This window comes from Uranotaenia lowii, chromosome 2, assembly GCF_029784155.1.
Source record: "Uranotaenia lowii strain MFRU-FL chromosome 2, ASM2978415v1, whole genome shotgun sequence".
Lineage (NCBI taxonomy): Eukaryota > Metazoa > Arthropoda > Insecta > Diptera > Culicidae > Uranotaenia > Uranotaenia lowii.
Genome location: NC_073692.1, coordinates 132,999,767 through 133,012,567, shown reverse-complemented (window position 1 = coordinate 133,012,567; position 12,801 = coordinate 132,999,767). Strand labels below are relative to the sequence as shown.

The following is a 12,801-nucleotide window of genomic DNA, read 5'->3' as shown; positions in this document are numbered from 1 at the left end:
GCATACGGTGGCAGTCGAACGGCATCATTTTGCCAGTTTTGCGTGCGAGTAGCTCGGATTTTCGCGATGCACGAGCAAAATTTTGATACACTGCTCTTCTTCCTTGAACGGCATTTTGACAACTGAAGAGTGCACTCAGAAACAAAACAACCCAAAATTAAGAACGGCAAGGCATCAAAACAAAGTTCGTCTGACGTTCTTAATTTTGGGGTGTCCAAAATAAAGTTCATAGCTTGAACTTGATGCCCCAAAAAACGAAATGTTCGTTTCTTGATAATTTGTTACATATGTATATGGTGTTGTTTGCCAGAAAATCAGGTAGGAAAATTTTATCCCGTGTAATCAAAGTTAGTTTATATAAATTTAATATTTTTTTCAGTATTATGATGCTAGTTTGACCAAATCTGGGAAGAATATTGCACAACACGGAAAACAACGCGGAGCAGACGGTCTTTCGGAGAAACCTAACAGCTGGTGAGTCTCAAGGATATCCGTTTGCTGATCCATTGACCAGCAAGGATGGTGTTGTTCCCCCGGGCATAAGTGTTTTTACATTGAGCGACGAGTGACCAGCGAACGCCCAAAAGCTAGAACAGCTCAAGAATAGAATCATTCGGGTTGTATGAGGAAGATTCTTTCGGAGCCGAAAATTCTATGGCACCTAACATCAGCAGTTCCGTGCAGATATTAATTTCTGATCCGGAAGCTGCATGCAAAGTGAAGAATGAGAAAAAGCACTTTGGAAGATATTTAGCAGCAAAAGATGAAGCGAAAGTTTATTTCCACATTTCTATAGAGGCGATTAAAATAAGAAATTGAATAAAAATTCTCAAAATAAACATAATCTCTTCTTCTTTCTCCCTTTTGTATATTTGCCCAGCAAAAATATATCGTTTTCCTCTCCAAATGGCATTCTCGATTTTGGGGTGTGAGAAAGAGCTCGATTCTCAAGTTTGGGAAAACCCCCTCGAACACATTTTCGTCGGGAGCCAGTTTCATCCGATTTTGCGGCATTTCAACTTGGTTTTGGGTTGTTGCGGCTTAGAGTGTGAATTCCAAAATCAAAATAGGAGCAACATTCTACACACACACACACACCTTCAAAATGAGGGGTGTTCAGGTTTTTTAAATGCAAAATTGAAAGAAATACGTCAAGTTGATATTGACCAAATTTTGACCGTATCACCCTTTATAGACTTAACATACTTTATTTTTCATTTCTAATTTACAGGCCTAGAAGATGAGGAAAAAAAGTAGAGAAAAATTTCTACTTTTAAATGAAATAAGGGCAAAATAAGTAACCATATGAAGTTAAAAATAATATCAAGCGGGACTTAAAAAATTCCAATCAAAAGATGAAATGATCATTTTTCCAATTCTGTTTATGCAAAAACGCTTTTTTAAAGTATCCATAAGCTCCCAGCAACAAGGAAACTATCTATCGCATGGCATTAGACTGCAAAAATTTGGGTCTTTTTCTTAGGTTCCTTCTTAATTCCCGTGATCTGGAAAGTTTAGTTTTGGTTCAAAACTTATCTATGTTTTTACATCATTTGAAATTAACGATTTCAAGAGTAAATCTCAATTTCAACCCTTCAAAGTTGTTCGGGTCAATATGTTTCGAAGCGCACATTTCAAACATCTATATCATCATTCCAAACTAATGAAGAACTGGGAATTTTGACAGACCAAGTATGTTCTATGAAAATAATGATCAAATTAACGACAAAAAATTAAAATTTTAGTTTTGAAAATCGGTTTAAGGGATATGAAATACAGCTAAGCAAAGCCAAAATTGGATGTCGTTTTTTTTTTTAAAGTAAGATTTTTTTGTACCGGAAGATCTGAGATAGCGGTCAAAACTTTCATTGGACCCCAACATATCTATACATTGTCGGATAGATGGATTCTTGACGATTTTTAACATCAATGAAACACTTGAAAAGCTGTCAAAAGTTATAAGTATTTAAAAATAAAATTGATTTTTCAGACTTTTTACTTTCTGAACCAGTTTATGATAACCTGGTAATACATAACGACTTAATTTTGAAATGTTGAGTAACTAGAATAAATAACCTACACAATGAATATAATATCAGCAAAATCGGTTAACATTAACAGCCAGGAGAACGAAATCAAACTTCAACTCAAATTTCCCCGGAACGGATATTTAGCGAACAGCTTTGGAAGGTTAAGAAGGTTTGTATGGGAAAATTGGATATTTTGATACACGAGAGCTTGAGCTTTCTCTCTATTCTTGAACCCAGTTATGTAATCATTTTCGTGCAAATTTTAAAATTCTTTAAATGATATATTCTGCTGAACAACTTAGCTAACGACCTCAAAGACGTTTTCTTCAGGTATAAGTCACAAGCTAGTGAATGAACTTTGAACCAAAACAAATTTTGTTAGACCCCAAGACTCAGGATCCAAGAAATTGAAAAAAGGCGATTCAATCTAACGTGGCATGCATGTATTGAAGCAAATCAGTATTGAAAAATATAAAAACTCAAATGTATTTTTGAAAAATTTGAGTTGATTTTTTTTTTTAAATCGGATAGAGAATAAATAAATTTAAAAAAAAACTCAAAGGGATAAAAAGGTTGAAATACAAGAATTCTAGACGCTTTGAATGAGTGAATAGAATAAATGAATAGATATAAAAGTCTTATAAGTGAAAAATATTTAAAGAAAATTGAAATACAACTTTTATTAACAAGACGGAAAGGAAAAGTTCATAAAAACAATGTGTTATGCCTGGATAATTGAGTCTTAAAAATACGAATAATCGAATCAAAGGTTCTAGACCGTCAAGCGAAATAGAAGACCCTTCTCTGGCCAAGCTATCGTCCTTTTCATTGCTTGAGCATAATTAAGTCGGTAGAACGACGAATGAGTTTAAGTCCAAGAGTAAACATTGAAATCGGGTGAATGTGATGGGTTTTTCAATGCCAAACTCCCAACCAAACAGTAAATTTTAAAGTCGCTAATTACATAAAAATGTTAAAGCAACTAGATACAATCGAAACAAAATTATCTGGTTCATATTGAGTGATTTTGACTATGCGTTCCGAATTTCGTATCTATTCTCGAAAGTTAATGTTCAATCCTTAGTCTATATTAGGAATCTGATATATTCTGATCCTTAATAGTTATTATGTTAGATATTTCACATTGAATTTTAACTAAGAAGAGTAGGTGGGGCTAAATTTCGATTTTCGAGCCCCCAGTTGTTGACGACGCTGTTTTAGTCTGGATTAGTCATGGGGGATTACAAAAAGATAATGGACGGTTTATCTTTGGCGAGAAACCGAATAAAAAGTCATGGTGATTAATCAGATACAGAATACAGAATTTGCGTAGCAACAAATTTTTGACAAAAAAGCAATGCTGATGGCATCAAAAAAAAAGAAATATAATAATGTATTGAGCTTTTATAAACATAACAGGAAATGATGATTACCTTCAGAGTAGGAAAATTTTACCAAAAAAATCAAAGCTTTTACCCAAACGAGGTCAAATTGTCAATTTTTTTTTGTGGCGTTTTAATAGATCGGGGAGCTGACGCTGGAAATGAAAATTAGAGATAGTTTGGCGAAGAAAATTTTTAAAGTTGAGAGTAGGCAGCGTCGAATAGTAAGCGATCATGAGACGTTGGTTAGACCATCAAGCACTTCATTATATCCATTCCGGCTGGACATGGACAGAATGCAGTTCAAGATAATAAACCAACCCCTCCTGATACCAGTTGGAGGAAGGACAAGGGTGGGTTCGAGACTGGCCTCTACTTTCTCCCCAAGCATCTCACCTGTCGGCAACTTATGGGATTCGAACTCAAAAGTTTTTCTTGCCGATACCGGGAATCGAACCCAGTACGCCTGGGTTACCAGACTGGCGCCAGCATATCCACTAGACCACACCAGCGCTTAGGTCAAATTTTCAATTGTTAGTTTGAAAGGCAATGGGCAAGAATAAATGAACAGTTCAGAAAAGTTGGAACTCCTCTTCTTAAATTCCCTCGCCGTTAAGATCCGACAGTTATCAGTAAAGAAAATTAAATCAAATCCCTAAAAATGTCTGAAAATTAGTCCCGCACCCTCGACGTAAAATGGCACATTGACGCGCGTTACAATCAGTTATATTAATTTATGACAATCATCATCTGGTGGGACATATTTTTATTAACTGAGTACAAAAACTGCGCGCCCATCTGTTCGTTGGTTAGCAGTAGGCACCATCGCAAATCGTCCACGATATTTTTCCTTTGAACGACGAGGGACCCGTCGATGCCAAACGGTCAAAATCTACTGTCTGGCACACGTCCATTCCATTCAAATTGTTGTGACTGCGGGGCATGGTTGGCTGCCATCACTCATAATCATTAAAAGCATTCTAGAGGTACTTGAGGTGACCAACCGATTGTGTGCGCTACTTTTGAGTTGTTTAAATTTTATTTTATGACAGTTTTATTAGATTTGTTATGGAATTATTACATTCTAAATTTTGAATCTGTGTTTTCAATGTTCTGTTCTTAAGCATGACTTAACTTTGATCCTTCAACATTTTTTGTAGCGTTTAAATAGCTGAAGAAAGCTGGCGCCTAAAATGAAAACTAAGTGATAGTTTAAAGAAGAAATTTAAAGACTTTGATTCTTCTACTTTCAAACATTATCCAAGAATGTTTCTTTTCCATTGAATAACAATTTACGTAATGATTTTGGATCTATTAATTATTTAGACTACCTATTTTATTTCCAGTCTTCACAGCGTGGTAATTTCGATCTATAAATTAGCACCTCATTTTCAGTTAAAGGAAAAAGTGAACTCAAAGTAAACTGCGCAACGAAAAACGACGATTAAAAATGCGCACCACGTGCCAATGGTGATGGCTATCTTTGTTAGTATTTTCCAGTCATTAGTAAATGAAAACGTTTTCTTTTCCGAAGGTGATGTTCTAAATTACACCCGCTTGTCACCCCGTTTAGTCGATATTCTTCTCTTCCTCTAATAGGTCGAAACAAGTCAGTCGTCGTTGCAAATAACCTATACCTAAGGGTATCTATCTATCTACCCACTTATTACTAGTCACAGCACAGTAAATTAATATGCCCCATTTTTCACGAGGGTGTGAAAACTTTGCTGCCCCAACAGTCATTATTGTCTGCCGCGTTCTCTAATGGGGTGATATCGAGGAAGGTGATTTGAAATTCGAAACTTCATTCTGTGATTTTCTCAAAAAACTTTGAGGCATTTTTTTTGTGCTTTCAATTGGCAGAGAAATTCGATTCTGATCCCCTGCCAGATTCTAAAATATTCCTAAAAGCTTTAAAATCAAACCACTCCGACAATTACAACCAGTTTCTTCAATAAATTTAAAAAAAAGTCCCAACCTACACAGACTATATCATGCCAAAATAACTAGCCATAACATCAACAGATCGCGGAAAATATGTTCTGTTTATTACCAACCGGCTTCTTTGGCCAAGCCTGACAAGCTCAATCATCCATTTTACACCTGACCTTGGTGTAATTGTAAATAGATATTATAAATAAACCTAGAGCAAAAAACAACCAGCAAAACATCGCGCGCGTTCAAAACCATGATAATGAATTTAAAGCGGATTAGCACCATCCCTTTTCCGAGTCGCTATCGCCGACCGACCGAATTGCGTGTTTCGTGTTTACTGACAACAGCTCATCACTGACAGCAAGACCCTTCGTTGGTCGGTCAACGTATAGATGGACCTATGCACAATGAAGATAGTTGTTCTAATCAGTTTCGTTAACAAGATTTGCCTTCCTTGTTTGTACCTATCACGACGGAACGTTTCGCTCGAGGATGTGCATCCATTCATTCAATGTTTACTATTTCCACGAGTTGGGACGTTAGTGGCCGTTTTTTAGTTGTTGCTATTACAAGGCACTGCGAACATCTAGGTAATACAATGTTCACGGAATTGGTGGGACGAGTGATGATGCAATTGGAAGTCGTATTAGTTACTTCAGGGTAAGATATTTTTAACTGAGCAAAAGTACCTTGATTCTTGAATATTTTTATAATATTATGAAATTCCAACACTAACGTAACCAAATTCAATAGTCAGCTGTTACTGTCTCAAGCTGTTAGTCAGTTTCAACTTTTGCTTTACCAGATGTATGGAAAACTCAGTACTCACCGAAGTTATGTAGAAACTGAGCAAATGGAAGTCGCTTCCACCCCCGTCATCGTATGACCGTGGTCAGTTATGTTTTGAATTCCATGACGAAGCACGCGCGGGGCCACTACTGGGAGCAGCCTTGAGATGTCTTGTTGTTTGGGTGTAATCTCTTTTGACCCAGTCAACCGTCTAGAATAGAAAGAGGAAGACGAAATATTACACAGAACATCGTCGTCGACTTGTTGACGAGTTTGGAGAACACTTTAACATATTGACGTGTTGTTTTTTTTTGCGTACCGAAAGTTAATGCACTCTTTTTCCTTGTTTTATGACTAAAGCGGTTTTATTACAAGATTAGAATTAGAGTAAAGTTTGGACAATGCAGTAATGCTACGGTGGATAAGAATTCATGGAGAAAGTTCAGAAAAGTTTGTCTCGTAATGATACATTGAAAAAAAAGTTAAAAATGTGATGAGTTGAAATCTTAATACTAAAGCATCTCAATGTCATGCAAAATTGGTTCAAACAAACTAGCCGGAAGGGCACCCTCTTCGGCAAAATCCATCGATGAATCGTTAGCAAGCATGCTATCTTCGGAAAGGCGCCGTCTGGATGTTCCGAATGCGGTGACATGCTGACGTTGTTTGGTGACGGCTCGTGCCTGACCGCCGGTGCCTGACTGACGTTTTCCTCTGGCCCGACTCGATACCGGAGTGCCCTCGTAAAGGGCATCCCCAATCTGAACCGATGAAAACTCTCCGACCGAGTGCTTGACGCGAATATGCTTCTCGCGATCGCCACGCTGCCTGAATTGTTTGGGGCAGTGCATGCAAGCGTATGGCTTTTCACCTGTTGAAGGTGAAAATTTCAAAATTTATGAACATTACAAATTAAATACAAAAAAGGTAAGGATGAGAAACTTATAAAATAAGACAGTACCTGAGTGAATCCTCTGATGGTTCTTCAAAGCGTCGGCTCTGTAGAACCGTTTGCCGCATTCGTCGCATCCGTAGCGACGTTCCCCGCGGTGAATCAACCGGTGTTGATAGTAAACGGACCCGGTCAGGAAACGTTTATCGCACTGGGTACAATGATAAGGCCGCTCCCCGGTGTGACATTTGCGAATGTGATCCTTTAAATCCGGTCGGATGGTAAAGCTGCGATTACAACCGACCTCCGGACAGGTAAAGGGGCGGATTCCGTTGTGGAAGCGCAAATGTTGCCACAGGTGACTCGACTGGGTGTACGTTTTTCCGCACAATTCGCACAGGTAGGGCCGGGTGCTCGAGCAAGGGGAGTCTGAAGCAGTGCTTTTGGACTTGTCGGTGTTCGTTTGACGGCGCATTCCGATGGTGGTTGATTTTTTCGGTACATGCATATCATTATGATGGGAAAAGACAGCTTCGGCGTTATCGAAACTGGCTGAGCAAAGTTCACAGCCTACCTTTAGGGTCGGCACCGTTTCCGTCTCATCGATTCGAGACATTCGAGGGAAGAGGTGGAAGTTGGCGTATCGGTGCTCGTACAAAGTCAGTAAACTTTCGAACTGTTCATCGCAAACGTTACAGGCAAAGTAAGTCGAAAGACTTTTGAACTCTTTGTTCCATGATTCTCGGAAAACACATTCGTTCAGACGATGGAAGATAATATCTTTTACTGAATGTATTTTGATTTCGCAAAGAGTACATTCATAGCCGGAAGTCGGATCGTGTTTGGCTTCATGTTGATACAACGAAGGAAGGTCCGAAAAAAACTTGCTACAGAACTCACATTGGAAAATCGTCGTCAGGATGACGACACGGATCGACATACGCAAGCAAAGCTTGGCATCCTGCATATATATACCATCGGATTTTTCCAGTTCACCTTCCCAATCGACTTTGTCCATGTGTTCCATCAGTTTGTCAACGGTGCTGAATATCAACCCACATTTGGTGCATTTCAAACATACCTTAAATGGCTCGCCCGACTGTTCCTTTTTCGAGTGCTGAACCTTCGGTTGTTTGGTTACCGGTTCCAACTTATCCGGATGACATCTTCCCAAGTGCTTCGACAGCCCAGACTCATGTACAAATCTCCTATCGCAATAGCTACAGGGATGCAGTTCCCTGAGGTCATCTTTCCCCTTCTTCCGGCGGTCACGCTCACCCGTACCACCCGGATTGGAAGCCGGTCGCCCAACACTCTTCTTGATAAGCTTCTTCCACTGTTCGATGTTCTCCTCCAGCTGCCGGAAACAGGGGTGTCCTTCCAGGATATGCCCCGGCTCAATCCGTTTCTTGCTTTCGTCGTACTCACAAACATGCTCGTCAAACTGTTCCGGCGTGAAAATTTGGTCACAATTGGCACACTTTATCTGGCAACCGGCATCGGTTGACGTCACCGAATCGAAACCAAACTCCCCGACAGCTGCTGGACGGAACGATCCGTTTGAAAATTTTCTCTAATAAATTTCTACAAAACAACGCAAACCAAACTTACCAGGTTGCTCTTCCGAAAGGGATTTTCGCTTGATCGGACTGCTGCTTGGATCCCCTCCGGTCATTTGATGCAAAATTTCACCTTCAGCTGGAAACTCAGCAGCCATCATTCGTTTAAGAAAATCTGAATATTTTGTGAGAAAATTGGAAATTTCGCAAGGCACGCTTCGATGCGCAACGGGTGGTGTGATGAAAAAAATTACCTGTGCTGGGGTAGTGGATCCGCCAGTTACCTTGGAAACGAAGCAAATGCGACGGCTGACCAAGAAGAAGCGCCGACACGAAGCTTTCGGATACACCCAGAATTCCGGATTTTTTTTCTTTTTCGATAACTTTTGATCACGAAAAAAAATTTTTGGAAAACAAATTTTTGCATTTAAGTTAAATAAATTCATGAACGGGAGATCTAAACATGTTAACTTCGTAAAGTTGTTTGATTTTATTCCGGAAGTTCGGAATTCGGAAGGATAACCTGCACAAAAATACAAACTACATTGCACTGAAATAAAAACCAAGTTAAAAATGCAAAAATTGTCCGGTAGTTTTGAAATAAGCAAGTTTGGGAAATAACCTGAACAACACTCAAAGTTACAAATGTAACGAAAGAAATAACAATAACTTTCAAAAGTGATATTAAAACCGATTCTCAATTAAACTAATTTTTCAATTATTTTGCCTTTTTTGCAGGAAGTTCCCGAGGCATATGAATATGGATACGGGAGCAACGGAAGCAATCCATACCATCAGCAGCAGCAAACCTCCCCAACACACAGTCCAACCGGACGGGGGAGTCCTTTGGCTCAGCAAGGGGATGCCGTCATGATCAAAATAGACGTCCCCATACCGCTAAGGGATGAGCAACGGTTTCCGAAAGAAATATGGAAAACGTGTGTGGCGTTGTTTGTTCTAGTCTGCAATTTCTTCCTGGCCACGGTATCGCTAGCGATGGTCCACGATCGAGTACCTGATCGCGATCGATATGGCCCGCTGCCCGATGTGGTACTGGAGAACATACCGCAGCAGGGCTGGGCCCTCGATGTAAGCGAAATTCTCATCATGGTTGTGGTAAACTCGTGTGTGGTGCTGATCACTTTCCACAAACACAGGTCAGTGCGGTATAATAGCTCTATTAAGACAAAGTGGAAATAGCTTCTTTTCTTCCCGAACAACAAATAGGTTCATAGTGATGCGACGGATATTCCTGCTGATGTCCATATTATATTTTATGCGCTCGATCACTATGTACGTGACGGTACTGCCAATTTCGAACACCAACTACTACTGCAGTCCGAAAGCAAATGTAACGACCCCGCTGGTGATCGTGAAGCGCGCCTTCCAGCTCATTTCCGGCTTCGGGCTGTCGATCAACGGCAAGCACACCTATTGCGGGGACTACATCTACAGTGGCCACACCGTCACGCTGGTGATGGGTTATCTGATTATCGCCGAGTGTAAGTTGCGCGATCGAGAAGGAATAAATAATTAAGTATATTAACCGTTCTACTACCGGTATCTTTCTTTGTTGCAGATTCGCCAAAGAAGTTTTGGATCCTACACTGGTTGGCGTGGTGCGCCAGTTTGACCGGGGTGACGATGGTTCTGCTCGCTCACGGCCACTACACCGTGGACGTGTTAATTGCGTACTACGTGACGACACGGCTCTTCTGGACCTACCATACGCTGGCGAATAACAGTTTACTGTTGAAGGTATGCTACCTGCGCTTATCATTGCTATTAAATTGTACAGAGTTTGTAGAAATCATTAGCGTCTCATAATTAATTCATTATTTTCGTTCTTAAGGTTTTATTAATGACACTTTACCATCCTTGTTGCATTCGTGTCTTGTTGAAGATTAACAGTAATTTATAGATGTCACATTTTTTCAAAAATTCTATAAGTGGTTTTTCGTGTGATTCTTCATTTTTTAAAAATTCAAACACAGATCCCTTTATGTTATTATTTTCGTTCATTTAGTTTAATTTGTTAGATAATTTGCGTTGTTTAAAGATGCTATGCATTTTCTCAGCTAACGTTAAGCGATTTTGAAGTTTTCATATAAACCCCAGATAAGTATGAACATGTGGTTTTATGTTTCTGGGATTCTATTTTGTAATCAGTCCTTCCTGTAATTTTCATTACCGAATTGGAATTTGTAATTCAATAACTTTAACGTAGTCTGTCAGTTACAATTCACACAGGTCTAGGAAAACATTGTTTGATAATTTTTCGTTTTCAAAATTGCTAAGCTTCTCATTTCAGGAAAAGTCAATTACTTATATATGTTAGCGTTAATGATTCTAGAAATATTACATGAGACTGTAGATTTCAATGTTAAATGATTTGAAGAAAATCATGTTAGAATCAAGCTAGGTAGATAAATGCAAATTCAGTTAAATATGATTTTATTTTGTGTATTATAATTAAGCTTTCTAATCTTTCCGTTGAATTTCGATCTTTTCCCGCTGTTCTTCATCAAATAAGAAAATCGCTATAGTTCATGCTAACGGTCACATTGACTGTTGCCACTACTCACCGCAAGAGTGCAGTACTGTATTAGTACCTTCCTCGCCATGTGGTGAAAAACCGTTGAATGTTGACATGTTCAAAATTCAAAACTTCCGGTTCAAGTGATGGTGTATAATGACGAATTAGAAAAGACAAATCCACAAAACTGGGTTTATGAAGAGAAACGTTGATAAATTATTGTAACAAGATATTTCAATCTGGAGTCATGTTCCATTTGAAAAACAATCCAAATAAAATTTATTATGTTAGTATCGATAAAAACACACAAAAGTCATCAATTTCTACCGGAAATATTCCTAGATAAGAATATTCATTAATTTTACTTGTTCACTCACCAATCGTTTCAGCAAAACGGCAACAACTACATCGGCCGCGAGTGGTGGTTCTTCATTTTCCGTTATTTCGAAAAGAACGTGCGAGGTCCGGTACCGCTGCAATACAACTGTCCATTCCCCATCCCGTGGTCCAAGAAAGTGCCAAAGTTGCCGAGTCGGGACAGCTGATGGCCCAGGGACATTTCGAGGAGCTGCGACGAACCCAGTAACAGTAACAATAACAGCACGCATTGTGTCGACACCACTACAACATCGAAGCACTAAACACTGTGCACATATTTATTTACAAGAAAATAATGGCCTTTATACCGCCATCCAAACAACAACGGTTAATGACGAATTGACGAGGACCTGCTCCATGGTCCGGAACCAAGTTACAGCGAATGATCAGCGAGGGAAGTTTCTTCAGATGCCAGGCTTATACAAAACAAAAAACGATGTAGCAAATCCAAACGCATAAGACTTGATAAACCTTTTTGTTTAGAGTTTAGAGAGAAAATTAGGAACAAAAAATATGTTAATATTATTTTAAGCTGTAGTGAAAGTTTAGAAACAATGAATAGTTTTGTTTTAACTTGGTACATGTGTCGTAACAGAAACTGAACATTGCTTTTCTGAAAACTGTCGGTTTGTTGAGAATAAGTTTATTTATGACGTAGTTTTTGATACACTTATTACACGATAGTACCAATTAAAGTGAACCTGGCTAGTTCTAGTCAGCCTTTAAGAATTAGTCGTTAAACATAAGAATAGAAACAACACAAAATATAACTACCGAATCCCCCCGATGAAAAAATTAACTGTGGCAAAAACAAAACTATCAGAAACTGCCTTCTACTTCATCCACCTTGATTTATACAAATTGGCAACTGTAAAAAAAAGTCAAGAACATAAGGTCAAAATTAATAACAATCCTTTAAGATTTGAACTGATTCGAGTAGGTTTTTACTTTCATGTAGTAGTAATAGAGAAATTGGAGATAAACCTAAATAATTTGTTCCAAAGATCAAACATTCGTGACGTGAAATTGTTTTTAATTTTTGCTAAACTTCATAAACTACCTAGGTACCTACCTATTACCTGATAATGATCTAGAGATTGCCAAAATTACCAGCTTGGGATTGGAGTCCGAAAAAAAACGGTTCGCATCAGTCCTTAGCTGGTGTGAAATTTGTTTTTTTAACCAAATGTACCAGTTATTCTTTGGAGTGCCTTAGAGAGGATAAATCGGCGGCTATAAGACAATATTGTGAACAATTACCTATATGGAATAAAATTTGGAACTGATATTACTTAAATTC

At 38.7% G+C, this 12,801-nt stretch overlaps 2 protein-coding genes across 5 annotated transcripts in view; one reads left to right on the top strand and one right to left on the bottom strand.

Annotated features, from left to right (window-relative positions):
- Positions 1-12,779, top strand: part of LOC129744227 (phosphatidylcholine:ceramide cholinephosphotransferase 1-like) — an 81,103-nt gene extending 68,324 nt beyond the window's left edge. For all 3 annotated transcript variants that reach the window (XM_055736641.1, XM_055736639.1, XM_055736640.1), the window contains exons 2-5: positions 9,326-9,744; positions 9,815-10,089; positions 10,167-10,345; positions 11,513-12,779. In XM_055736641.1, coding sequence (XP_055592616.1) covers positions 9,326-9,744; positions 9,815-10,089; positions 10,167-10,345; positions 11,513-11,668 — 1,029 coding nt within the window. In that variant the 3' untranslated portion in view covers positions 11,669-12,779. The remainder of the gene's footprint in view (positions 1-9,325; positions 9,745-9,814; positions 10,090-10,166; positions 10,346-11,512) is intronic.
- On the bottom strand, positions 6,642-8,810 carry LOC129744226 (testis-specific zinc finger protein topi-like). 2 transcript variants are annotated; one of them, XM_055736637.1, is made up of 3 exons: positions 8,640-8,810; positions 7,098-8,570; positions 6,642-7,007 (listed from the first exon to the last, which is right to left on the bottom strand). In XM_055736637.1, exons 1-3 carry the CDS (start codon positions 8,746-8,748, stop codon positions 6,649-6,651), a joined length of 1,941 nt encoding a protein of 646 aa, XP_055592612.1. In that variant the 5' UTR covers positions 8,749-8,810; the 3' UTR covers positions 6,642-6,648. The 2 variants fall into 2 exon arrangements, with proteins under 2 accessions (XP_055592612.1, XP_055592613.1); XM_055736638.1 differs by having other exon boundaries at positions 7,098-8,567.
- Positions 12,780-12,801: the final 22 nt, after the last annotated feature.